General features: G+C 38.3%; 2 protein-coding genes across 4 annotated transcripts; one reads left to right on the top strand and one right to left on the bottom strand.

Annotated features, from left to right (window-relative positions):
• Positions 1 to 1,051: 1,051 nt before the first annotated feature.
• On the bottom strand, positions 1,052 to 26,651 carry LOC134662018 (lipid storage droplets surface-binding protein 1). Of its 3 annotated transcripts, none has more exons than XM_063518265.1 (10): positions 26,533 to 26,651; positions 15,943 to 16,058; positions 14,043 to 14,228; positions 13,727 to 13,907; positions 9,138 to 9,319; positions 7,995 to 8,176; positions 7,279 to 7,345; positions 4,711 to 4,809; positions 4,285 to 4,422; positions 1,052 to 1,062 (listed from the first exon to the last, which is right to left on the bottom strand). In XM_063518265.1, coding segments are annotated over exons 1-9 (1,122 nt in total). In that variant the 5' UTR covers positions 26,534 to 26,651; the 3' UTR covers positions 1,052 to 1,062; positions 4,285 to 4,314. The 3 variants fall into 3 exon arrangements, with proteins under 3 accessions (XP_063374335.1, XP_063374333.1, XP_063374334.1); XM_063518263.1 differs by lacking the exon at positions 26,533 to 26,651 and adding an exon at positions 19,765 to 20,037; XM_063518264.1 differs by lacking the exons at positions 1,052 to 1,062; positions 4,285 to 4,422; positions 4,711 to 4,809; positions 26,533 to 26,651 and adding exons at positions 6,713 to 6,820; positions 19,765 to 20,056.
• LOC134661525 (uncharacterized) lies at positions 1,992 to 3,001 on the top strand. The gene is made up of 2 exons (XM_063517646.1): positions 1,992 to 2,287; positions 2,646 to 3,001. The coding sequence occupies exons 1-2, from the start codon at positions 2,056 to 2,058 to the stop codon at positions 2,999 to 3,001; spliced, it is 588 nt and encodes a 195-aa protein (XP_063373716.1). The 5' UTR covers positions 1,992 to 2,055.
• Positions 26,652 to 27,501: the final 850 nt, after the last annotated feature.

The raw sequence follows: 27,501 nt of genomic DNA, 5'->3' as shown, positions 1-27,501 counted from the left end.
ATTACCAAATAAGTCAAGAGATGGCGCTTTGTTCCCAACCCGTCTGTTCTACAACGCGGTGTTAAGATTTTTCCGGGCTTATATATAAGGTTCGAGGAACCATAGGTCGTCAATTCAAAAGCATTAGTGAGTGTTGTACAGTGTACAGTAGTGTAAATAGTAAATGAAGTGGTAGTTTTATACAGTGTTATTTTTGAACCTCGTACATGGTCCTTCGAACCGGATAGTTGGCTATTCGGTCCTAGGATTCGACAGCAGAGCGCGTTACTCCAATTTCTTGGCTGCCCTAATACGTACGGCCCAGTAACGTCCCTATGAATCCAGTATATGACGTCACTCCAACGTCAGTGGCTGCCCTAATATGTACGGCCCAGTAACGTCCCTATGAAGTCAGTATATGACGTCAGTATTACGTCTGTAAACTGACGTCTTGAGGCTGTGACAAATTGACGTCATCTGCTGGGACCCCCCGACGTCAAGAAATGACGTCTCTTACGTCGAGCAGTACCGTAAACGGACGTCATAATGACGTATAAATGCTACCTGGGGGTAACCATGGTAACTCCATGTTGAACCGGTTAACCCCGGGTTAGTGGAATGGTGCAAGTGGGCCTAAGTAGTATTAATGCAGGTTTCTAGGTTCCTTGCCCTGTGTTCATCGTAACGTCGAAATTACTGAGCATGACCTTATCATGTTGAATAACGTAGGTATATACGGCCCAATAAACCGTATCTTTTAATTTTTGAAGTTTTTTATGACACCAGCGGAATTGCAAAACGAAATATTTATTTCAATTGATTCCCCACGCATCTTCATTCTTAAAAAAAGCGGCCAAGTGCGAGTCGGACTCGCCCATGAAGGGTTCCGTATTTAGGCGATTGATGACGTATTAAAAAAAAACTACTAACTAGATCTCGTTCAAACCAATTTTCGGTGGAAGTTTACATAAAAAAAAAAAAAAAAAAAAAAAAAAAAAAAAAACGTTTATTCAGAGATCTTTCTTATAACTAATTACATATATTCTTCTGCCAAACCACAGAGTGGTTTGTTGGCAGACGAGGCTCCTTTATGTATTTGCAAGCTAGGTAGTTGATAGGTAACTTAAACTTAGGTATCTACTCAACCCTTTACCTCATGCGCATGGTACATGGTAATGTACATCATATATTTTTTTTAGTTTTATCATTCTCTTATTTTAGAAGTTACAGGGGGGTGGGGACACATTTTACCACTTTGGAAGTGTCTCTCGCGCAAACGTATGGGTTTGATGAAAAAAAAAATTTTGAGTTTCAGTTCGAAGTATGGGGAACCCTAAAAATTTATTGTTTTTTTTTCTATTTTTGTGTGAAAATCTTAATGCGGTTCACAGAATACATCTACTTACCAAGTTTCAACAGTATAGTTCTTATAGTTTCGGAGAAAAGTGGCTGTGACATACGGACGGACAGACAGACGGACAGACGGACAGACAGACAGACAGACATGACGAATCTATAAGGGTTCCGTTTTTTGCCATTTGGCTACGGAACCCTAAAAATGTCTTGACAGACAGAGCAAAGGATCACTTCCTTTCTTGATTTTTATTTTTTACAGAAAAATTAACAACAAAATAAAATCCAAGTACTTCCCAACAACAAACATATCATCACCTTTACGCAACGTATGATGTATGTATTGTATTTGTATATTCGTGCTCACTGTCAATGTTACCGCCACGGGTGCTACAAGCATTTTGGAAAACATCTGTTCCTGAAGAAACTCCAATTAAAAGAAAAACTTATGTTCTATACCACTGTTGAAAGCAGACTTGCTTAAAAGGCCAAAAACTAATAAAGAAATGAGCGTGAATTAAGTACAAAAAAAAAAGAAAAGACCGCGACGCCTAAAAGGCTCTAGGCAAGATCGCATTGTAATATTTGTAATCCCTCAAAGTGCAGTTGACAATTAGCAAGGAAAAGAGACTAAGAAGAAAATACTACAACATTCCAAATTTCCTCATTCATGTAACAGTGTACAAAACTTTTAAACCGTCGGTATTCTGGATTAAAGTAAAGATGGAAGATAATATAGTGAACCACATACTTTGCCTGCACAAGCAGGGGAAGTGGAAGGAGATCTGCGATAGTTTCCACGACCACCCGGACCGGAGCAAAGTGCTGTGGGTGTTCCCTAGTGAAGAGAACTTCGCGTTTATCGGAGACAGTGTGAGGGAGATGGGGTGTGATAGGGTGCTCAGTGTGGGGTGCGGGAGTGGGCTGCTGGAGTGGATGATCACACGGGCCACAGGTGAGCTAGCCGGGACATGTGCTGACTGACATCTGATGTAGGTAGACGGCGCTGTACGTCTCTGTGTATGATGCCGTATCAAATTTAGGGTTGACAAACCAGTACAACGACATCTATACTTAGTCAAGCAGATCTTGTCAGTAGAAAGAGGCGGCAAATTTGAAAAATGTAGGCGCGAAGGGATATCTTCCCATAGAAAATTTGAATTTCGCGCCTTTTTTTTACTGACAAGATTTGCTTGACCAGGTATATTTTAGCAATTTCAGCTGCACGAGTATTCCCCAAATTTTTTTTAAAGTGTATTATAAATCAATAAAGATTCTTATACTTTTCAATCAAAGCTCACTTTCCTCCGCAGGTCTTCCGACATCAGGCATCGAAGTGGACGGCGCGTGGTGGCGCTGCAAGTACGCGCCGCCAACCTTCATACCCCTCCTCTTCACCGCCCCTACGTTAGACAAGGACATCATTCGACTACTGCACTCCTCTACCACAGCGTTGCTCTTCTGTTATTTCAATAATAGACCGGCCTTTGAAGAGTATCTAAGGAATTTTACAGGGAAAGTGCTAATAATTATAGGGCCGGGGGATGGGAAGGGCGTGCACACAGACCCGAGGCCGTTTGGGGATGTGGGGGAGGAATGGACGCTGCTCAAATCTCAGGAGGTTAGGAGCAGTTTTGATTTCATTGCGGTTTATCTTAGAGAAACGTGAAAATAGCTCTAGTGTAGGTCGCCTAGCAATAAACAAGTAGTGTTACTCTAGAAAATATTTCAATAAGTAGTAGGTAGGGTAATTCGCCAGTAACTGGCCATCTGTTAGTAACTGCAGGCCCTAAACTAAAAATGAATTCTATTCAACTATAAACTGAATTCATTTTAGTATAAGGTGGCTAGTTATTGAAGGCTGACCAGTTATTGAAACCTTATACTATAATGAATTCTGTTTATAGGTGAATAGAATTCATTTTTAGTTTAGGGTGGCCAGTTACTGGCGAATTACCCTATCTAGGTACACACATACCTACAGCCAATTGTCTTCCGACGATGTGGTAATATGAACAATGGAACTACAGATGTGCAAAGTTGCAAAAAGCTGAAAAAGTTGTGTTGTAAAAAGTTCCCAAAAATTACTAGAAATTTTTACAAGAAATAAGGGAAGTCTCCACTTTGGAAATGTAATATTTTCACTCCTCATACAAAATATGAGAAGTTAGGTACTTAGTATGTTATGTCCTTAGGAAATTTTCGCAAGTTTTTAAACTTTTCGTCGGCACATATCCACATAAGTAAATGAAACGCTACCAGAATCTACTGAAAACTTTATATTATAATTATTATCTATATTTAGTTTCTTACATTGTATTATTCTATATTATGATCAACACCAACATAATACAAATAAGTTTAAAATAATAAAATTATAAATACAATTGTTATAATAAAAGTTCATTGATAGAGAACTCTTTATTCTAACAACGAATAATATCCAAAATTGGTAAATATTTTTTAAATTCAATAAAATAAAATGCTCATTAGAATAACTTTACAGTCATAAAAATAAAACTATTAAATTAAAAATTGTGTATTCCATAAATTAATAACCACCTCTAGTTGGTCCCTATTTTAAATGAGGCAAACTTTTGAACACTATGGTAAGAAAACACCATAATATTTGTAGGCCTCGCCAGCGACTCGTGCTCGAATGACTCGAATCTGTGGAACTGTTCATTCTCCCTTAGCTCTTTTAAATTTCAAATAAGGACCTTCCGACGATATCGAGAATCTAAATTTTATCAAGTATTTGCCTCTTACATATTCGAGCGACTAGGGATGCAGACGCATATAACCAAATGTTGACCTTCGCAGTCTGCCTTCAGCGCTCCTCTTAACCATCTCGCTAACTCAACACAATTATATACTAATATACATATACTAACAGCAACAAAATGATCGTAGACCTTATCTCGTTGCAATAAGATTGACAAACGGTTAGACGAAGATGGTAAACAAGTAAACAGTTGACTACTAGTTGACTCCGTTAATGGCGGCGAGGTCTTCACGCTGCTCGAGCGAGGAGCGCGGCGCGATCTTCTCTCTCTCTTCGTTGCCCGCGAGGAAGATGGCTAGGTGTTCCTGTCATGAAAAAGTATTATGTATTTAGTGGTATATGTAATAAAGTAAATATTCATTACGCAACATGGTATAAAACAAAAACCACTCAACTTGTGGAATAAATTAGAATTCCGCCATGTCAACTGATGTTTCTAGTGTGCCTTGCAGAGACCGAATATGTATATGGTATCAGTAGGCCAATCAGTAACCCATTTTTCGGTCTGAATATAAAATAGTGTAATTTCTATCTAAGATAATCAAACTGGAACCTGTCCACGAGATGTCGTACAACATAGATAAAGGCCTCACCAAGTAGACCTTAGAGCTGGCCTGCAGCTGGTGCAGCAGCTGCTCCAGCTTGCTCCTCCAGCCGCGGACCTCGGCCAGCGCGGAGTCTACCGGCAGCGTCTGCGGAACCAAAACAAGCGAAACTCTTCAATAGAAACCCTCTGCTGGCTGGGTGCGACTTTATGAAGACGAGATTACATTACAAGTGCGGGGTCTACCGGAAACGTCTGAGCAACATAACAAGTTACAATTTTACAAGTCTAAACTAAACCGACAATATCGGTTCAGAGACGCTCATTATTGAACAAGCAAGTGCCAATAATACAATACCCTCCATTACACACTTTAGTTAAATAACTTATACAAATTATAATCAGAGTTGTATAAAGTACTGTCAATATTGCGGATGTACACCTGAACAATTGTTACTTATACTTTTATAAATATGGATTAAATGGGTCCCAGAATATTTCTCGCCAACACTAATTATTGTCAGTTCGTTGTTACAAAAGCAAGCCTAAAAAATTTAACCAAGAAGTTTATCTACTACAATACCTACCTATGTAACGAGTATAAATTATACTCGAGTACCTAAATAAAAAGTTATATTTGGTACCTAGGTGCAAAGCTTTAAAGGGGGTGATAGCCAAGGTGTTTATGAACATTTTAGTCATATATGTCAGGTATATTATATTTGAATAACCTGTTAATAGTGTAGGTGTTAAGCTCATTTTACGGAACTCTTAATGTTAGTATGTCTCACGATAGTTTAAATTCTGCCAATAGATGTTAGTTTGTAAACGAAAAATTTTTACGTTTTGATTTATTTATTTCATAATATTATTACATTATAAATTGTTTGGCTATGTTAATTTACTTGAATACATATTAATCTACTAGAACTAAGACTAGAATATAATCTCTACTTTTATCTAATATCTAAAACGATATAAGTAGGTAGTACAAGAAAAACAACTACTTAAATTAAATGTCAATATCATGTCAATACAATAGTCAAAGTGAAAATAAGATAATCAAAATGACCACATAAACAGAGATTAAAATAAAAATAATGTGGGGTTTTGAGAACTGCGTTCTCGAAAGAAGACGTGGCAACATGAGTGGTGCGTTGGCTGCACGTTTAAAATCACGCTTAGTAAGTGACACCTCTCTACAGTGTGTACCCCCCGCCCCGGCCCCGGGCCTCACACCGGTGTCGCCCTTGAGCCAGCTTCGATGTCGCTTTTTGTGGGGGCCCATGCTGTGAGGGCGAGTCACCGTCTGCCGGCAATAAGATTGGGCGTTTTATTAGGCAGGCGTTCGGGTTTTTTAAATCCCATATTCCAATATATAGTCCATCGCTTTCATTGAATATAGCCTAGTTCATTTAATATTCCACCAACTCTCAAAAGTCCTTATGGCGGGTGCTGCTTGTACGGGCAAGGGCAGCATCCGTTCAGTTACCCCTTACATTTCATTAAATTGTCGTAAGGGCCTCTGTTAAGTGTTAGCTTTGGTTCTGTCGGCACGCCGTATTTAATTTTTTTACTTTACTCCGAAGCTTTGCACCTAGGTACTAACTAAATGACAGTGACACTGAATTGGGAAGTTTATACGAAGTGGTCGATCCCATAACAGTCCATCGTTGTGATAATACTATTACTTATTCTGTGCCATCGTTTCGCGACTGCTGACGAGCAGTCATTATGTGAAGGCTTCTACAAACACTGGTAAACTTGCAACAAATGGTATGCGATTTTAGATAGGTAATTGCCGGCAAAGTAGGTGCAACGAATTCAATCGATCACATCTACCTATCAAAATGTATCTTATATATCAAATGTCAGAACGGCATAAGTACGTTATCAAGCCCTACAATACTCTACACTACATTGTCCCATTGTAATTAGATTTTAGTTCCGTGCTAGCAATTTTTTCACAGTCCACCAATCGTTAGGCTAGCTACCCCGACACCATTAGTAAACTACAGAACTCTAAAATTTAGAGTTTACGGTCTAAATAACGACGGAGGTTTGCCTTATTGAGGGGGGAGTGGCGCGCTGACCACTCGCAGGTGGAGCGCCAGGGACAGCCGCGCCAGCTCTGCGAGGGCGGAGCTCCGGGGGCGCATCTGTCGTGGCAATGCCGTTATTATACACGTGTACCAACTCCAATATACCCTGGACTGGATAATCGGTTATTTCTATCCATCATTATACCTTTTGCAATTGTTAGAAAGATACACAATTTAACAGAGATTTGCCATGTTTTATGACGGCCTCGCGCGAGAATATCTCGTAGACTCTTAGCTGTGATTGTATAATATAATCATCATGTAAAATATAGTGTTGATTCGTGAAATTACAGTTGTTATTTTCTGGAGATGATAATGAAGAAAAACCAGCTTTTCTTCAATAAATATCATGAACTAATACCAGAACTTGCATTGACTATTGTGCTAGCATTAGTTTAAAATGTAATACTTTGTAACTACCTGTGAGTTCCTGTAATTGGCTTCCTGTTTTAATCTTGTTGTCTATTGTAAGTTTTAAAGCTGTTGGTACTCCTAACATAAATAAATAAACTTACCTTGAGAAGCGCGTCAGCGGCGCTGGAGAGATGCTTAGTCACCATCGCCAAGCCCGTGCTCACGTTTCTGAAACGAAACCATGCACTAGATAAATAAGAAAAAGGTGCTTCAAACTACTTCTACTTTGGTTGTAGATTAGAGATCCAACTACTTATTGCTATAGAGGAATTATTGACCGACGGTTCTTTAGCGGTTTCTGCAAGCAGGTGACGCAGCAATATCATCAGAATGCGGAACAGACTACAGGTTACAGTATTTAGATTTGAAGATATTATGTAATAATTATAAATATAAAGGGCTCTAAACTCCAGGTCCCTTTTACTCTCTATGAGAAGTTTTATATCATCAATAATTATGATGGACCGTGTAGTGGTCGATAAATAGTAAAGAATACGCCGCAATCGCAGAAAGGTGACGGGTCGCTCGATAAGATAAACGCCATTCACTAGAAATTTCTCGTCGACAGCAAAACGCGTGTAGGCAATGTAATATGAATTAAATGCGTTATAGTATGTATGTCCCCAGATCTAGTTTTTTTTTTGTATGAGGTTATTTCAATGAGTAGGGGTCGACTAGGTAAATTTTTTATAGCCGATGTAAATCATAGAGAACATATTAGGGCTGATCAACTAAAACTTAAGAGGTAAACTCTGACACGCGGAATCTCTAACTCTATCTCTTCACCTTGCCACTGCCAGGGTACTTGTAAACTGACCTGGGTAGGTCGGTGTGCGTGTAGTTGACGAGGTGCACCACCTTGCGGGCCGTCTCGCGCGCCAGCAGCACCACCAGCTGCTCCAGAGTCTCCGGCCGCGCCTGGTTCTCCGGCTCCGGCTGGCTCAGGGACGAGTACAGCTGCTTGGCCTTCTTCCACGCCAACACCGGGTCGGTGGCCACCTACGAACGAACGTTCAATAGTACATTACTGCAGACGCCGGGAAAGAAGGGCTTGCCGGGTGAGTAGGTATAGCCGGCCGACCGTAGGGAGGCCGGATAGTGATACGAAGCCGGCAAGACCTTTTCACGGCTAGGCATGTATAGTGCTTTTCTCAAACATGCAATGAAATAAAAAAATACACCACTCAAAAAAACAAATTTCAAACAAACAAACAAATCTTTATAAAAAAAATCCAACTTCACAACAAAAGTTTTTTTAATTTTCCTTCCAATCCCGCCATAATTGTTTTTTTTTTACGGAAGTCGTCCGTATTTCGCGTGTGTAGTGTTCGAATAGACCCTTATTAGGGCCATTATACACAATCTGATAATAAGAATCTCAATTTCTATAGATAAAATAAATGCAGAGGATTTTAAATATTGTCTATGGTCTCGTCTCTGGTGACTTACGTATAGACAAAATTTTAAATTTTTTCATCAACACATTGAATCATACAAATTCGTATTCTTAATATCAGTACGTTCGTGTATAACAGGCGTTAACACGGATATTTTGGTCCGATAACCATTCATTCACCAAAAATATAAAAAAAATATTTAATTCGGCTGTTTAGTCTGTTTATGGACACAGACCCCATGTTTACATTAGAATTTAAAAAAAAATTACTTCCCGGCCTAGGCCTTCAATTTCGTATGAAATTCCTTTACAGTTCTCTGGGGTTGCTCCGCCCTAAACGTGATACTTCGAAGCCTGATATAACGCCCGGAGCGACGACATTTCATTGCATGTTTGAGAAAAATTAATTGGAGGCGTTCCGGAAGTATCGAGTCCGTTTGTCAAAAAAAATATCGTCTTCCATGTCGGACAGAAACCAGTGGAGGCAGATCCTCCGCTCCAGATGCTGACTACGACCCTCAGACACGAGGAACCGAGCCAGAGAGAGAGAGTTTAAAAACGTACCAGTTCCGCCACGTAGACGAGCACGTGTATCTGTTCGCGGATGGCCTTGGCCTCGGCGAGCGCCTGGCGCGTGAGGCGCCGCTGCAGCTTGCGGCGCAGGCGCGCGCCGTGCTGCACGGCCTGCGCGGCCGCCGCGCGCCCGCCCGACCCGGCGCACGACGCGTCTTGCACTATGATGCTCACTGCCAACAAACAACACGCACACTTTGTAAGATGAACCTTCCCCAGATATACTAAGAGGCGTTGCCCGTGTTCGAGAAAGATTTTGTTGCACTTAAAGACCTTTCAATATTTCATGGAATTTTAGTCAACAATGTACTCGTACTTATATATACAAGTTTGGTTCGTTACTAAACAGCAACGCTGACCATCGTTAAAACTTTCTTTTCAATAAGTTTAACGACTCGACGTAGTTTATCAAAAAGGATCCATCCTCTAAAATTTATCAATTTTATGAATGGTTTTTAAATACATTTATACAGAAAATGCAAATTCTATTAACAGATTTTTGTGGATTGGATCCTTTTTCCTAAGAAATTAAATCCAATTGAAAGTGTGAACGATGGTGTCATATATGGATGGCGATGTTACATAAAGTAAACCAACTGTAACCAATAATTTGCCAGTTGGTTGGTTTAATACTATAATTAATTACTGCGGCATATGTCGAATACTTTAAATGCTCGACAATATAAATTAGCAAAGTTACATATCGCTGACACAAATTCTAGGGAAATCACTTGAAATAAAAGACCCATCGACACATCGATCAAACGAAAGACAAAAGCAGTCAAAGACAAAGTTGCGATCGTAACGGTTCCCAGTTTATTGCCCTGTCCCGGGGTTAACCACTCACATGATTCCAGCAACTAGAGTTTCAACATTGCGCACCTCTAAAATGATCGTCGCAACTCGAGTTGCAAAAGGAGTGTATGCGGTTTTTTATTTATTATCTGTGAAGGGCTGCACAGATACGGTATAAACAATTTTTAAAACACAGACTACCAACGTGACAATATTTAAAAAATGTTTCAACCATATAGACACAACCACAGTATTTCTTATCTATTTTACTTTGCAAGTTGTTCAGGAAGTGCGATGTGTAAAAAGTTGCTGCGTGTTTTAAAATGCCTCAAGTATTCAAATTTAGATATTTCTATTAGTAATGTATATTAAACTACTCCGCGTTTATTGGTCTATTAGTTTAAAACTATATTTTAGACCTACTTAATATTAATGACCAAATAATATCACTTCAAAACAATAGTTCTGTAGATTCTTGACGTGTTTCTTATTTGAATGCCCTACATTTCTAAGATTACTAAATATATCTTGAGCAACCAATAGACATTAAATAGTTCGATTATTAAGTTACATTAATAAACCATAGAATGTATTAAATCACTGTGTATTACACAGGATTAGCGATCAAAACATGTGACGGTAAATTGTAAGTACAAACCCGGCAACTGTGGTTGCTTAAAGCATTTCTGCATATCGTAAGGCATGTGGTGTACTAGACGCGTTGCATACGCGTTTTGGGATTTTTTTTACTACTTACTTATAATTTGTATTTACTAATATTTCTTTGCTATTTACATTGAATAAACTAAATAATTATACGATTAAATAAATAATTAATTAGGTATTACAATTTTAAAGTTCCTATTTCTGTTGAACATCTGCACCGCGCGCTGTTGTGTCTCCACCCTAAATGGGTAGCCATCTTTATTTTTGAGATGGAAGAAGTCAGTTTACCGGCTTATTTACGTTTGTAATCAGTATAATTTTATGTGTTAATAGTTATTATTGGTTTATTGTGCTTAATATGTTGTGAAGTGTGTGTTATAGTGGATGTATTAAACGTGTTAGTGTAGTTATAAGTTAGTTCGGTTGTTGGTGATCGGCAATTATAAAAACACCAAAATTTAGTAGGTACGTAGATACTCTTTTGTTATTTTAAGTTATATAGCTACTATCATCGTTATAATTGCATAAGTTATGCATTTTATTTCAAGATTATTAGTGTCTTAAACTGTTTTTTACTATATTTTAGTACTTCAGTGTCTAAATTAGCCACAAAAAAATCATGAACATAATATATAGTTTCACAGCAGATTGAGCAGTTCGAAAGTTTCTTATCGGAATTTGAATTAGTTTTACTCGGCAATTTCATAGGTGAGCTATCAAGATGTTTAGTACCAATTAAAAGCTTATTAAGTCTTCTTTAAATTGAATACAAAAAAAAGATACGTTATCGATTTAGATTTTTAATTAAAAATAGTTTTCTACTATAACGCGGACATTATTTCATTGGGTCAACTTTGTGAATTTTTAATAATTATTTTTATTATAACAGCACAATGCTATAGTAGTAAAATAAATTCGTTGTTTCTTTATCATTAAAAAACCAAAATAATCGTTGCAAATGCTTTAGCAGAAGTAAAGTTATCGATTTTTGAAAATATCATGACACTGTGCCGTCGTATCTGCGAAATGGCAGAGCAGTTCAGGGCACCTTTTGTTAAAATCGGAATCATGTGAGTGGCTAATTGGGATCCGCACTTGTCTGACCACCGACCATCCATCCATCCATCTTACAACCTGTAACTGGCCAATTAGTGTATCAATAATTGCTTGACTAATTGCGGAGATAGCGCCGGGCAGACGGGCAGAGTCCGGCGCATCCTAAATTATTGATAACAGACAGACAGGTCTTTGAGTGGTGTCACGACCTAACCTAACTACCGAGGTCTTCGGCTTGGGACCAACAATATACCTATAATTGAATTTTATGGTACAATCTTGCACAAAGCAACCTAGTCCCACAGTAAGCTCAATAAGGCCTGTGTTGTGATATATAATCATAATCATTTATTTATTTCTTGAATGTGGTACAATAAAGATGTAAAAAACAATTTTTGAACAGCACATCCTGCCTGAATAGGCATAGAAATATTGAATACTACCTATAACTATGACTAGATTCTTATGACCTACCATGCAGCATGCAAAAGTAATACAGTCACGATATTTAAATATGTACTACATTATACCACGCCAAATCTTGCTAGGAGAGGTTGCGGATGCAAAAAGACCGGTCGGGCGGCCAATACTGCGCTTTAAAGATTGCGCGAAACGTGACATGGTTGCTTTTAACATCTCATGCAACCAATGGCAGAAACTGGCCGAAGACCGACCCATGTGGCGTCGTGCTATTCATGATGGTCAATCCAAGCACGACGATGCCTGGTTTTCCTTATTAAAAGAAAAACGCATGAGGCGCCACGAGCAGGCCTCCAACCCCCGCCCACCTGGGGGAGCATACACCTGCTGCGTGTGTGGCCGAGGGATCCTCTCTCGTATAGGGCTTTACAGCCACGAACACAAGTGTCGTAACCGGGATGCTGCTTAAACATCTGACACAGATGGTAAAGGCCTATTATTATTATTACTACATTATACCATAAAATATGCGGCATATGGTCTAAAAATTCTTTCAATAAGTAAAAAGCATTTTGTACCAAAAAGTCCAACAAATATTTCTTAAATAAAGGCATTTCGGATTCTCTTATTAATTTAGGTAGCTTATTATAGATTTAATAAATACGTAAATAGGTACATAGAAAACATTCATAACTCAGGAACATATTGCGATAAACACACAAATAAATGCCAGGATTGAACCCGGGACGTCCTGTTTCGTAGACGGGGACACTACTGTCAAGGCTATGACTTAGGACTCATAGGAGGCCATTATAAACAGGAAGATATTTTTTACCCCAAAGACATACAGGCAAACTGGTAGTTCTTGAGGAAGTACTACGAAAATAGCAGCGATGGGAATTTTAGGTACAATCTTGAGTGCTATGTGTATGTCAATAATATGTAGATCTAAAACAAGTCGTGAAACAGTCGTTATTAATGTATAATATGAACACGAGTGGGTGTTCCTTTTAAATAAGCATTAGAAAGATTAAATTAAGCATGAGGATATTTATCGAGTACTTTATTTGGTATGAAAATGCCCTATCTAGTTCATATTAACTCAAATTTTCGCTTAAATTACTTGATTTCGAATTTCACGCTACTTAGACACTTCTCTAGAGTTATAAAACCTGAAGTATACGTAAACACATGAAATAATAGCCAAAAACTATAAATCAATAAGGGTCTAGTTTCCTCTCAACCCTAATATCTATCGCCGGTAAAGGCCGAAGGGTCAGCAGCAATGATAAGGATAAGAGCCAATTAGACGGAGCGCCAGACAGGGTTCGAGGGTGCGCGTATCGCCGACGGAAACTGCCGATGTGCTTCATTGCGAGCTAAGTATAGACCTGCTTTATTTATGCTCTAGTTTGATGGCATGAATATCGCTTGGAGACTGCGTGCAGTCAGGAGTAGAAGTTAAGCGGGCGAGATGTTCACAACTAGTCTCACACGCTTTTATTCTCTTAACGTGTTCATAACATGTTCAAAACCTTGCTCGTTTAGTAACTTCAGCTGCTGACTGTACGAGGAAGGTCGTCAAAAATTCGCCGCCAGTCCAGCACGGCCCTAGTCGATACAGGAGTACATCAGGTACTGACCGTCAATGGGGTCCTTGGTGTCGGGCGGCAGGTACTTGTCGACGTACTTGTCGGCGGTGGACAGCGCGCGGTCCAGCGCGCTGGCGGTCGCGCAGGTCACGCGAGAGTCCAGCACGGCTGTGCCAAGCTGCTTCACGGAGTCCGCCCGCCGGAGCACGAACTGTCGGGTTTCACTGTACATCTGCAAATAAGAGAATTTGTTATCATTCTTTCGTCCGTCAGATAAAACCGGTCGGATGATACTACTCCATATTTTTATTTTTTTCCTGCTGTTACCCAATATTAGACTGTAGTCATACCGTACCGCATCACTTACAGTTTGCGGCGGCAGGTGTATAGAGGGCACTCGCTTCTCCACCACGTCCAGCGACGCGCACAGGAACCGGTCCAGCTGATGGATGGGCGACTCCAGCAGCTGCACTGCTGGCAGCGCCAGCTGGACGCCCGTGCTCAGCGTCTTCTCGTACAGCGACAGGTACCAGCGGAATAGGGGGTTCGACTCCTGGAAGGTTAACTAGTGTTAGACACCTCAAACAGTTGAGATGTGCATATTTAACCTTTTTAATACAGGATAATATTTGGATTAATTAAAATTCATTTGATTTAATCAATCTCCTTTACAAATACAAATTGCTTGTAAACCAATAACGCATATTTTAATAACATGGCAGGTTCGGATGGACTTATCAGATGAAAGCTAGAGTCGAAAGGGCAACAATAAAACGCCGCCGACTTAGAAAGAAATAGTGAGCATTTCTCAAATAATTTGTACATTTCGATCGAGGAAATCTGGTTTCCTTACACATTTGGTAACAAAAAAGGAATGTTTCATACAAACTTTTTTGGACATTTTGGGAAATATGGTGGAAATTGTTCAGCTTCATGTACTTTACCAGCATACCAATTTTTATAGAAATCTAAGATGTGATCGAAATGTACAAATTATTTGAGAAATGCTCTAATTTCAGTTAGATTAGAATTGCTAACACCATCAAAGTCTGGTACATGTACGTCCAATGAACCACCTATCAAAGTAATCAGCCACATGCTTCATGAATACAACCCCTATTTACATCACCCCCTTCTCATTCGGTCTATAGGTAAGTCAAAAAGTCGGAAAACGGTGGTGGCGGAGTGGATCTAACGTCCGACTTTCAAAATCCAGGCTCAAATCCTGGCTCGTCCTAATATGTTTTTCGGAACTTATGTATGGAATATCATTTGATATTTAAGTACCACTAGGTAGCTTTTCGGGGAAGCAAAACATCGTAAAAAATTTCAAAGGTGTATGTGAAGTCTCCAACCCGCAATGGGTCAGCGTGGGGGCAATAGTCCAAACCCTCTCGCGCAAGAAAGGCCTGGGCTCAACTGCCCAGCAGTGGCTATATAGTTATATAGTGTCATTTTAATAAGTCAAAAAGTACACAAGCGCATGACGTCACCATAAAGCGGACAACTTCAATAAAACAGTTGTTATCAGCAGCAATGGGAGATTAGTGTCTCGAAATACGCCTTTGATGTGTCTGTAATAGTCTGTAAACAGGCTTATCTGTGCCCGCTGACCCCGCGCGCCACGTGACTAACTGGAAGTGCGAAGCTGCAATACGTTTTACAGAGATATGTAATAAGCGCCAGATTTCAATTGTAGGTATATCTCAGTCATATGTCCAATATTCTTCTTATGTTTACTGACCCAAAAGTCCAACCAAGTGAACAAGCCACTAGCTATCAGTATTTGTAGTTTATTATTTGAGTCTATTTTAATCCTGGATAACCTATCACGGTCGATTGTTACAAATATAGCAATGGCGGAGGTAGACCCGATTCCACAAAGTGTTTAACCAAATTCCTACACCCTACACAATTACAACTTCAGAGTTTACGCTTTCAGAAATAATCTGAATTAGAGGCTCAGGGGATGGTTTAGGGTTGTTGACTGATGGGGTCCAGCTTAGTTAAGAAGGCTCACGCCACGACCGATCAATCTATGTTAAGGATCCGCCACACCACACCGCTGCTCAAAATAAGCTGAGGTAACGTAGTCACGGCGTATACGACGCCAGGGAGACGCTACTGTTGGATCTCTTCACCTAATATGAATGCCGCGCCGGACGCTCCGCTGGTCGCCGCCGCTCGAGCGTCCACTCTACACCCTTTGAAATGATGATAATAATGAGAAAATTATCAAAGGAAAGCACCATGTAATGTAGCCCTACCTTGATCGTGAAGTATATCTTCTCGGTGACCCCGAGCCCGGACTCCACGATGGGGATTGCGGCGACCCGCGACACCACCTCCAACCGCGGCAGCTGTGGCTTCGATGATGCAGTCACTGCAACAATTATCTTTTTTATAAGTGTGTTTTATATCCGCAACATTATTTACTAAATATGGTAAACCTATAATCATAATCATAACCGTTTATTGCAGCCATGGTATGATGTTCATCGATGTCATACTTGTAAAAGTGCTTGGGAAATAAAAATGAATCTAAAACAATAAACTAAACTTAAGTTCCGCACAGTCTGATTTCATGTTCCTGATCCGGCACAAGAAGTAGATATCATTTTTATTCATTTGAAACTAGCATTTGATACTTTGAAAAATTTGAAATCATCTAAATATTAATTACCCCTAAATAAACATAATATTAAAAATAATTTGGCCAAGCCCGAGTCATAGCTCGTGGCTTTTAGTGTACCGCACGCATCGTTATGTTTTACAGAGATTGTTTGCCTGTTTTTAGATACTTACACATATCCGACAACAACCTAGGAGATAATTTATCGCTACATAGTATAAAACAAAATCGCTTCCCGCTGTCTGTCTGTATGTATGCTTAGATCTTTTAAACTACGCAACGGATTTTGATGCGCATTTTTTAAATAGATACGAGTAGAGTAATTCAAGAGGAATTTATGTATAATTTGTTAACCCGTGCAAAGCCGGGGGGGTCGCTAGTAGGAGTTATAGGAGTCAAAATGGCAAAACTACAGTGCAGCGTTACACCGAAGCGCTCAGACTCGATAGGTCCTTAGTATTCTACGGTTCACCATTTAGCTCGGTATTCTATACTGCTTCAATTTGAATTAAATTTAGAACTTATTATTTTGATGTGATTTTGTTTCTAGTTCCATACCATATATACATAGACTTAAATATTATATAGAACTGTTAAAATGTAGAGTTCGTCTAAGTCTAAGCCAACAAAGTGAGAGAGTGTAAGCAAAAAATTATTTAAATGACATTTTATTGTACAGTACGAGTTTTGGTAATTCAGTTTTTATAATGTACTTCTAATGCAATATAAAACGCATTAATAGGTTAATATCTGGGAGACCGAGCTTTGCTCGGAAAACATATAAAAACTCAAAATTCCGCGTTTTCCCAGAGATAAAACCTAGCTTGATCGATTTTACGCCCCTGAAAATCTCCATATAGCAAATTTCATCGCAATCGTTAGAGCCGTTCCCGAGATCACCGAAATATATATACCTGCATATAAATAAATAAATAAATATGCAAGGATTGCTCGTTTAAAATTATAAGATTAGTGTTATGACTGTTAAGCTGTCAAAATATTATAAATTATGAGTAAGTTATTAATATTTTCTGCACGTCTTTAATTTAGGACAAGGAAAAATACATAATACATATGTATTGTGTTTTTTAAATAATAATAAAAAATCTTTTACATTACTGTTTTTAAAAGAAATAATACTGGGATTCATGAGTACCCAATCTTTACTGATATTTTTGTCGCTGGCTGTAGTGTTAACGAAATATAAAATGAGCCGATCTCTCAAATAAGTTTGAACAAGATCGGCTTACTTTATATTTCGTCAACTGTACCTTTGTTTCCAAGAACTGTGAATTTAACTGTCATAATAAATACACACTATAAAGATCTTCCAAGATTATTTTCTGGTAACAGAACGGGATTTGGTTGCTGCTGTCACCGATCCGTTCAAAAATATACATACTGTATACAATTATACATAAATGTAAGTACTTAATGCAACGAAATATTGTGTACTTATATTGTTAGACGAATAGATATATAATATCTGGAAGACCGGAATTTGCTCGGAAAATATACGAAAACTCAAAAATGCGCGTTTTCCCAGAGATAAGACCTAGCTAGATCGATTTATCGCTCCCGAAAACCCCGAAAATCATTAAGGCCATTTCCGAGATATATAAATATACAAGAATTGCTCGTTGAAAGCTATTAGATGACTTTGTTATCTCTATACTATACGCCTTACTAACTCTATGTGCTTTATTGTGAAAAAACAAAACACAACGACAGTTGGATGCTGATAAGCAATAATGTGTCAACCCACAAAAACTTAAAAAATGAGATTTTAAGAGGCAACAGGAGTGGTCATTTCTCCATACAAACGTACTCGACTGTTTCCTCCGTGGGTTTTGAAGCTAGAGCAATGATTTTTTCAACACAGATTAATATTGTCAATATCTGTGTCGGACCGTTTTGCTTTTTTTGATATTTTTGTATTTTAAGGCGCTAGAGCCCTTCAAAAATGGCCAAAATGGCCTAATTAACTATGCCGCATTGAGAGGCGTGGTATTCAAAACTGATATCAATTAGTCAAAAATGAAGTTCTCGAAACTCTAAGTCACGGTTTCTGAGTAAAACACATTTAACTGATTTGCAAGACCGATGTGATCCCATAAGTGTACCGCGAACAAAGTTTGTGCGGTACACTAATAACCACAAGCAAATTATGTACAAGAACATTGTTGGAACACAGGTTGAGGTTATATTTAGGTGGTGATGGTGCTGTGATATACATATATTTGAGGTACATTTTTGATACGAAGAAACACTACCGCACAAAATATAAAAACATAGTTTATGTAGCTGGCAGTACATATTAAAATAAAATAAATATTTACTTAGTTGAAGTACGACCAGTGAGCCTGTGAGTCAATTAACCGCCGACCAGCTGAAGACTAAACTACGTCCATTCACCAGCCACGGACATAGCCACCAGCTTAGAAAGTAACCCTTGCTCCTTGATAAGATCGAGTGCAATCGTAATTATCAACTGACCTTTGCTAACATGATCTAACAAATATAATAACAACTCTTAACTAACCATCGAAAGAACTTTATGTCTTTGCGATAAGGTTCCAGATAGATGATGAAACGCTAAATTCTAGTCTGTGGTTAGCGATTTCACGAAACCAATATGTTGGTGACCTCAAGAGCCGTAACAAGTACGGGCCACAGGAGATCAAGATAGAATAGGCTTGTATTATTTATTACGATAAATAAAATTAAAAGCCCTGTTACACACGTGATAGACCTCACGCCAGTTGTTGTACGTCAAAAGTTCGATTGTAAAAACAATTACATTATCAAAGTAAACAGTCATATGCGTCGGCGTACGCAAACGTCTACGAAGGCTTATGGAAGCCTGGAACTTGTTTTAAGGGCAAAACGGGCAAACGAGCAAAGCATTATCACATAGGCATTAAATAGGGAAACTTGGAAGTCCTTGGAGGAGGCCTTCACCCGATGAGGGGTTCTGGTCCGTCACGATAAAAAGAGACTAACTATATCAGTGTAAATACCTAAATAAAATGTAAGCTTTTTCGACAAACCTAATCATAATTTTGACATAGAAACAATGCAATGTAATATTAAAAATAACTAGCTAAGATTATAAAATTGATGTACCTTCTTACATTTTTTTCCAATGACTAGAAATAAAGGCTTTATAAAAAAAATAAGAACACATAATTATGTAACAATTAAGTTTCACGAAAAACAATAGCCACTTGAATTGGGGAAAACATGGAAATCGAAATTACAAAATTTTGTCATAAGCAAATTTGGTAACGAAATTAAAGTATTACCTTATACCAATTTCAAAATGGAAACGTGACCATCTCGAGCAAATTTCAGGACTCCTCTAGGTATTCACATACATATTTTTCTACTGTCAGGAAATTGTCCTGTCCAGATCCTCTCTAGATAATAACAAAACGGAAGAATAAAAAAACTTTACCCTTGGGCGGCGGCCCCTGACTCTTGCTCACAGCCTGCAAGTACGCTTCAGCTCTCTGGGCGATGGAGCCCTTTCCCTTCTTGAGCCCCACCTTGCAGCTCCCATTGAAAGTCTTCTTGTACACATCCCCGTTGCCCTCCAGGCCTCCCGTCACCGTGATCCTCGCGCTGTACTCCGCAGACATCGACACACCTTGGTATCACTTCACAGAGAAACAACACACAACTGATGCTCGCCGGCTTTATTCAAACGAGATATTGTAAAGGTTATCGCGCAGTTTAAAAATATTGGATCTATTTGTTGTTAATTGTTGTACATATTTAGGTCATCGCCTGAAGTGGGGGTGATGTCACGTCACCTTGTAAGCAGGGTGATAAAATGCAGCGACACTCGCGTTAGGCGTGATCAGGGCTGCCCTTTATGCCTTACCCAAGCGCTTCGTTTTATTCATGATCATGTTCATATGAATTAGCGTTAGTAAAATAATTATTCATTAATATTTACAATTCTGGACCTGGACTGTTAAGTACTTACTTTGTTCAGTTGTTCCATGAGAACGTCGTCTTAGTTTGTCAAACAATTTTGATCTAAAAAGTGTTCAAAGAATCGGATTTAGTGGTGGTACCAGTGGTGGTATCAACAAAATTTGGTGTGGGTACATTTTCTGGATGCTCTCTGAGCTTCTGAAGGGATATTCCAACCCTTGGCACGTGTGCGAGTGTAAACGTACGCACGATTAGTAGATCACCAACGTCATCCTCGCCTCGTTAGGAGACGTTTCTCCTCTGAATCATATAGACACGTGGACAGTTACTATACCTAAGGTCCGAACGACAGCCAGGTATTACTATATATCCGGAACAAAATAGAACACAGCAGCGAATCCTAAGGTGCTCATAATTAAGGAAAATGTAACCACAGGCATTTCAAATTAAAATACCCTCAAATTGTTTACAAACAATCACAAATCCGGTAGCACCCGACATAATTAGAGCAGGCACTATTTGTTCCACGACCAAGGTCTTGGGTGTCTGTCCCGGAACCGTGTTATCTGGAGACCTTGTTATCGGCGCTTATTCACAATCCGGACTGTGGACCCGCGCACTGGAGATCACGCACCCGTCTCTGTTCCTAATCTCTATGACAGGATGATTCGTGAGAGTCGTGCTGGGCTTGTATTTCAGATATGATAACACAAAGAAGTCCCGTATGTAGAAATGGGTGGGTCTCACAATCATTCCTCGCATGCCGCTGATGAGATATCGGCTTAGCGGAGAAAATCTATATTCAATTCTAAATTTGAAAATTGAAGGTGGTTTATGGCTGGAAAATTTAGACCCCTGGAATTGGACGATTGAAACATAGACAGGTATTTAGACACACGCTAAATAATATGGACATAAGAATACAAAAAATAATGTCGCTGACCGTTTTCATCTCGCGATTATTTGATGTGAGTGGAATCTTATTTTAGATTGCCAATATCTTAGACTTAAATATGGCTTGTGTTCATTTCATTCTTCCTGGGTACCTAATGATTCTCCGAGAAACTTTTAGCAGATTATCGATTCGCCGACAACGATTCGCTGAACATCGTTTCGGAGAGTCATTTATTTGTAAATGTAATTTTGGTCGACTAACGTTACGTAAACTCTTGGTTCACATACAGTTCAGTTTGCTTCTGTGTAAATTAGCTGCACTATTATCGGACGATTTCCATTTGGCAGAGTAACTGTTTCGTTTAAGCAATGTTTAGTCGAATAACGTTTCACATTATACATATATTTTTTTATTTTCGCAATAAAAGGATAATATAAAATATTACAATTTTTTAATTAAATGCGTTAAGTAGGTACACCTATATGTATATAAAGTTACGAAGAAATAGCAAATATGTAGTGTCAGACTCGTCGTAAGGCTACAATTGCACTACATCAAATTGGTGGATTTCGGGAGGAAATGCTTGAGTTACTTTAGAAAATACCGAAATCATAATACACATGCCTTTAAAAATTTAGGAGATTTAGGAGTTCCGTCAATTCCTAATGGATTCCAACATCAGATCAGAACCAAAATTATTATGGGAATACCACGAAGGTAAACTTACTCAAATCGGACCATGGGTGCCGGAGTAATCGCTGAACATATTACTTAAAGTAAATCATCATCATTATCATCAAAACAATCGTCATCATCAGGTACACTTCATCAAAATATTTGAACTCTCACCTTAGTTTATAACTATTTCGATTAAAATTTAGTTCTTTCTTCGGAAGTGTGATGAAAAACATTGTGTGTAACTCCGGGGGTAAGAATATTCTAAGTTCTGCTAGTCAATAATATGCCAAATGAACATTGAATGTTCATGTACAGGTCGAAATTCGACCTATTGTGTTTCGACCAATGGTTTCTCGGGTAATTATGACAGTTACTAAATGATAATTCTACGAATAGTAAATATGCGTATCAATGTTCTGCTTATTGACTACACCCGCAAACGACTATTATGCGTAATGAGATTCGGCCAATCGTTACTCTGCCAAACAACCCGTCGGCGAATCGTTGTCGGCGAAACAAAAATAGGCGTAATTTTTCTCGGAATATCAATAGGGCACCACCGCGCACACTAAAGTTCGCAAATGCGGACATCTTTCTCTTTTACTCTAACCTAAACCAAAACCAGAAAACCGGCCAAGTGCGAGTCGGACTCGCCCATGAAGGGTTCCGTATTTAGAGGATATAATGACGTATTAAAAAAAACTACTTACTAGATCTCGCTCAAACCAATTTTCGGTGGAAGTTTGCATGGTAATGTACATCATATATTTTTTTTAGTTTTATCATTCTCTTATTTTAGAAGTTACAGGGGGGGGGGGACACACATTTTACCACTTTGGAAGTGTCTCTCGCGCAAACTATTCAGTTTAGAAAAAAATGATCTTATAAACCTCAATATCATTTTTGAAGACCTATCGATAGATACCCCACACGTATGGATTTGATGAAAAAAAAAATTTCGAGTTTCAGTTCTTAGTTCTTAGTATGGGGAACCCCCTAAATTTATTGTTTTTTTTTTCTATTTCTGTGTGAAAATCTTAATGCGGTCATAGAGAAAAAAATACATAGAGTGCTCACTCCATACATCAGTTTTAGTATCAAAAAGACTATTAGCATCTAGCATCGAGTAGCGGAACTATCAGTACTGCTACTTGACAATAGATGTAGCACCGACCGGAAAGTCTTATGCTGTTGAGATAAGACTTTCCGGTCGGTGCGACATCTATTGTCAAGTAGCAGTTGATGTATGGGTTAATTTAAACACATATTATTATAAAATATGTAAGCAGAGTATATTCAGCACAAGAGTAAAAATAAGAACAAGAATAGAAAGAATAACAAGCACGTCAATCCCATATGTCATATGCCGTCGGCCAGGATTACAATAAGTAGGTTACTATTCTACAGATATGAAACCTCTAACACGCCCTCTTAATCTTGGACGACTTCCATCAAGTCCTGAACAAAAGACTCGTGTTTACAATATGGCAATACCTTCGTAAGTATATCTGCAGTCATCTGCTCAGTAGGCATATAAGACAACTCTATGACGTTATTCTCAATAGTCTCACGAATATAGTGATATCTAACGTCCACATGTTTAGATCGTTTGTGGAAAACTGGATTAGTAGCCAGCTTAGCAGCAGACTGGTTATCACTATACAAAGTAACAGTATTACTACGACCTGTCAGCAAGAATCGCACGGACGTATACCGCCTCTTTAGCAGCTTCTTCATATACATAACACATAACCGATGGTGCGTCGCAACATTTTAAAAATAGGTTTAACTTTGTTAATCTTATTCATTACAAGGATGATTTTAATACGAATGCAGAGGCACATTTTCACGCAACATCTCACGGTAAAGGGCCCTGTGACGGTCTCGGAGGGAACCTGAAACGTTTGGCGACGCGTGCAAGTTTGCAGTTACCTCCAAGTAGATCAATAATTTCACCAATGCGATTGTATGACTGGGCAAAATCATCTTTGAAGCAAACGGTAATCTACTATTGCTCTAAAGACGATATTCAACGTCAGAGGATATTTTTGCCAGGTTTGATTCCGCAGTCACGATTCCAGGAACAAAAAAGTTTCATGCGTTTATTCCGAAAACTGACGGTCTTCTTGTAAAAAGATCGAGCTCTAGCATAGATTCTTATTATAAAATAATAAAAATTATGAAATAAACTGGTTAGAATTGTTGACTTTCTTATTTCATTATGTTATGATCAGAATTTACCAGCAGTCTTACTGAATACATGTTCTTATAAACTAAACAGCTGCTATATGTATGTATACCAGTACGGTACGTCGCACTCAGGGCGACATGTATGTACATTCATTGACCTATTGTCTTAACCAATGGAGATCCCAATCTGCAACTTCTAGTGTATTTTGTACATACTTAGGGCTATATTTTGAGATACAAAAAAATAAAAAATAAACTGGTCAAAGTTTTCTAAAAATGGTTTCGAAAAGTTTACTTCCGGTTTTAACCTTTTTTTTTCAAATTGATTTCTTCGCTGAAAAGGTCATTAAAATTCTATACAAAACGCTTGGTTTAATAATAAGTTATATATTTTAATTATTCGATATTCGAGTTTCAAAAAATCGGAATTTCAATTACGGTAATTTTTGAAAAGCTCATAATTTTTAAAATAAACGTTATATATAAAAAATATTTGGCGTCCGGTTTTATACCTACTAGAAGAAGAACTAAACCAAATATAAACAAATTCGGGAACCTCACTTTTTTTTCCTGTGCGCTTCATATGAAATGCCCCTGGTAACACGATATAGTTTGAAAAACTTTATTTTTTAATTTTCTCATTTACCCCCCAAGATGGCCCCCATATTTAAAATTCATTTATTTACGTTACACGTCCATCTTTGGGTCACAAACTTACATATGTGTGCCAAATTTCAACTTAATTGATTTAGTGGATTTACCAACTCGTTTTATTTTATTTTTATTTTATTTATTAGGCACACAAAACAGATAACATTTGTTACATGAAATAATTATTTTCAGTACAGGTTTTAGTTGGGAATGCCATCCAAAGCATGTATGCACATCATGAACATATTGGAGCGAAAACTACAACTATGCTAAGGCTATACAGCTAACTAACTTAATTACACAGTAAAGCAATTTTTGACACAAAACATAATAATTCACATCAAGAAAAGAGTGAAAATAAAGTAAAGAACTTTAGTATAAACACACATTATAGAAAGCTAAAAAGTGATTAACGAAATCAATGGCAAAGAACTTCCATAACCTGCTTCCGAAAGATTGCAAAATTCGAGTTGAATATATCAATATGGCTATGCTTAGATACTAGGTCGTTGTACAGACGGCACATTCTTACAATGGGGTTGAAAAATGAAGTATTATTTCTATATACTTGAAGAGCAAACGTCTTTGGGGCACTCGTTATGGTTTTGATACGACCTCACCGATCGTATTGGATATTTGCGCACATCGCGATGTCGCATGCACCAGTCAGCGTGAGGTCTTATTAAAATAAGATCAAATCCGTACCAAGTCGTTAAATCTTAATCGGACTCTGGATCCTGGCGTCCTGGATCCTGGAGGATTAGATAGACAATAGCAGTTGAAACTAAATCCACAAAACATTGTAATCACGTAAGACGCCGAACATCATACAATATCAACAAGGAACTTGTTCGATTAGAGATATTTAACTCAATTGTTGAGAAATAAAATGGTCTGATGTCGGCAAACTAGGTACTTTAACCTTTTAACCGCCATATAATTTTTCATCGAGCGTGTTCCTGTCGCCGGCGCGGCGGTACGACCGCGGCGATATGAGCCCGATTTTGTATGTCTTTGTATATCGGTCTACGGCGGTTAAAAGGTTAATATTAAAGGTTTAAATCTTCTCGGGGCAGAGGTGTAGGGTTGGAGCCGGTCTACCTAGCTTTATTTGACGTTCATAAGCGCATTGTAATTATGCCTACTTGAATAAACTATCTTTTATCTTATCTTATCTTTATCTTATCTAATAACTCATTAATTTGACTGTATTCCAACTTAATAGTATTGTATGGTACTTTATATAATAGAATTGCCTAGAACACACTACAAGTGTATAATATTGATGGACAGTTTGTAAAATTTAAGAAATCGTAATAAATAACAGTAGGTAGGTAGATACATCAACATAAAGGCGGTAGCGCGGTACCGGCGGTATTACGCACCAAACTATAATTCGATTCGACGTGATCTATGATTCAGTTGAGATAAGTATAGACTTTAATATCTAATATGTGTAAGTAGAAAAATTACTTACTTTTGTTTAATTAAAGGGAAAAAAACACACAGCTTGGCAAGGCAGTAACAGATTGAAGTCTACAAAGATCCTTTAGCAATCGAGATAAATCACGTAAGTGGGTAGGTAGGTATATATGTATGTGAAATTTTAAGTTTAATTGGCGGTTATTGCCAGATTGTAACAAAATATTTACCTATTTGTTGTTATCATCTTTGTAAACACGTTAATTACTTGATTGGCACCTAGTTACCACCTTGGACTATAATATAACAATTAGAGATGACACTTCAAATTCGGTAGTCTAACAATTGCACTTTTGACCGAAGTATCCGGCAAATATCGAAAAATTAATCTATGGTCGCGGCAATAATATTTATATACAATAAGTTAGTAAATAAACAATGACTTACTGTTATCTTGGTGTGTCCTCGTGCTCCTGCGATGCTTCCCGCTGCGACTCACGCGTCCCACTGAGCGGCGCCCGCGCACGTCCCGGCCGACACACGAGTAGAGCGGACACGGACGCTTTGCCCAACCTAAAATATGACGTTTCCAAGAAAAAAGGTAAAGTAAACTAGGTGAGGCGATTCTAATAATTGTGGAGTAATTTGTTTTAACCCAACACAGCACCCCACAACTTGGAAAATGGCAAATTAATAAAATAAATAAATAAATATTATAGGACATTTTTTTACACAAATTGACTAAGCCTCAGTAAGCTCAAGAAGGCTTGTGTTGTGGGTACTCAGACAACGATAGATATAATATACAAATACTTAAATACATAGAAAACAACCATGACTTAGGAACAAATATCTGTACACATCACACAAATAAATACCCTTACTGGGATTCGAACCCAGGACCGCGGCTTCAAAGGCAGGGTCACTACCCACTAGGCCAGACCGGTCGTCTAATTCGGTCGTTTAATTATATGCATTTCAGCTAGATGTCTTGGCGTCGATTTACTTCCATTAGGATTTTTTAAATATTTTTTTTTTTATAATAACACGGTATTTTAAGGTGTAGGATGTCTAAGCTGTAGGCGGGGTTGTAACAGACCACACTTGCCTCTAGATGCTGAACTATACAAAACTGTCGCGTCGAATGATGATCCCTATGACAGTCACATCAAATCTCTTTTGCTTGAGCTTAATTTAAAAAATAATTAAAGAAATATGTTTTCATAACTAAAATGTTACATTTCTAAATAAAATGTGCTAGTTTTCTAAAAAAATGTCTACAAACATTTTACGTGACGGTTACCTCATATAAAAAGACCGCACATTTCCCAGTAAGGAATGAGAATGGTTGGGCATGGTGGAACAGCATTAACGACTACGCTCTAGACGTAGCTGTTGTTGCTACATAGGCGCATT

Source organism: Cydia amplana, chromosome 2, assembly GCF_948474715.1.
Source record: "Cydia amplana chromosome 2, ilCydAmpl1.1, whole genome shotgun sequence".
NCBI lineage: Eukaryota > Metazoa > Arthropoda > Insecta > Lepidoptera > Tortricidae > Cydia > Cydia amplana.
Note: the sequence above shows the minus strand (reverse complement) of the source record. Positions and strands in the feature narration are given on the sequence as shown.

Coding starts and splice junctions, on each gene's coding strand:
- LOC134661525 (XM_063517646.1), top strand. CDS start 2,056: ATGGAAGATAATATAGTGAACCACATACTTTGCCTGCACAAGCAGGGG. Junction 2,288..2,645: donor GATGATCACACGGGCCACAG/GTGAGCTAGCCG, acceptor TTTCCTCCGCAG/GTCTTCCGACATCAGGCATC.
- LOC134662018 (XM_063518263.1), bottom strand. CDS start 19,948: ATGTCTGCGGAGTACAGCGCGAGGATCACGGTGACGGGAGGCCTGGAG. Junction 16,059..19,764: donor TCAGGGGCCGCCGCCCAAGG/GTAAAGTTTTTT, acceptor TAATTGTTGCAG/TGACTGCATCATCGAAGCCA. Junction 8,177..9,137: donor TCGTCTACGTGGCGGAACTG/GTACGTTTTTAA, acceptor GTTCGTTCGTAG/GTGGCCACCGACCCGGTGTT.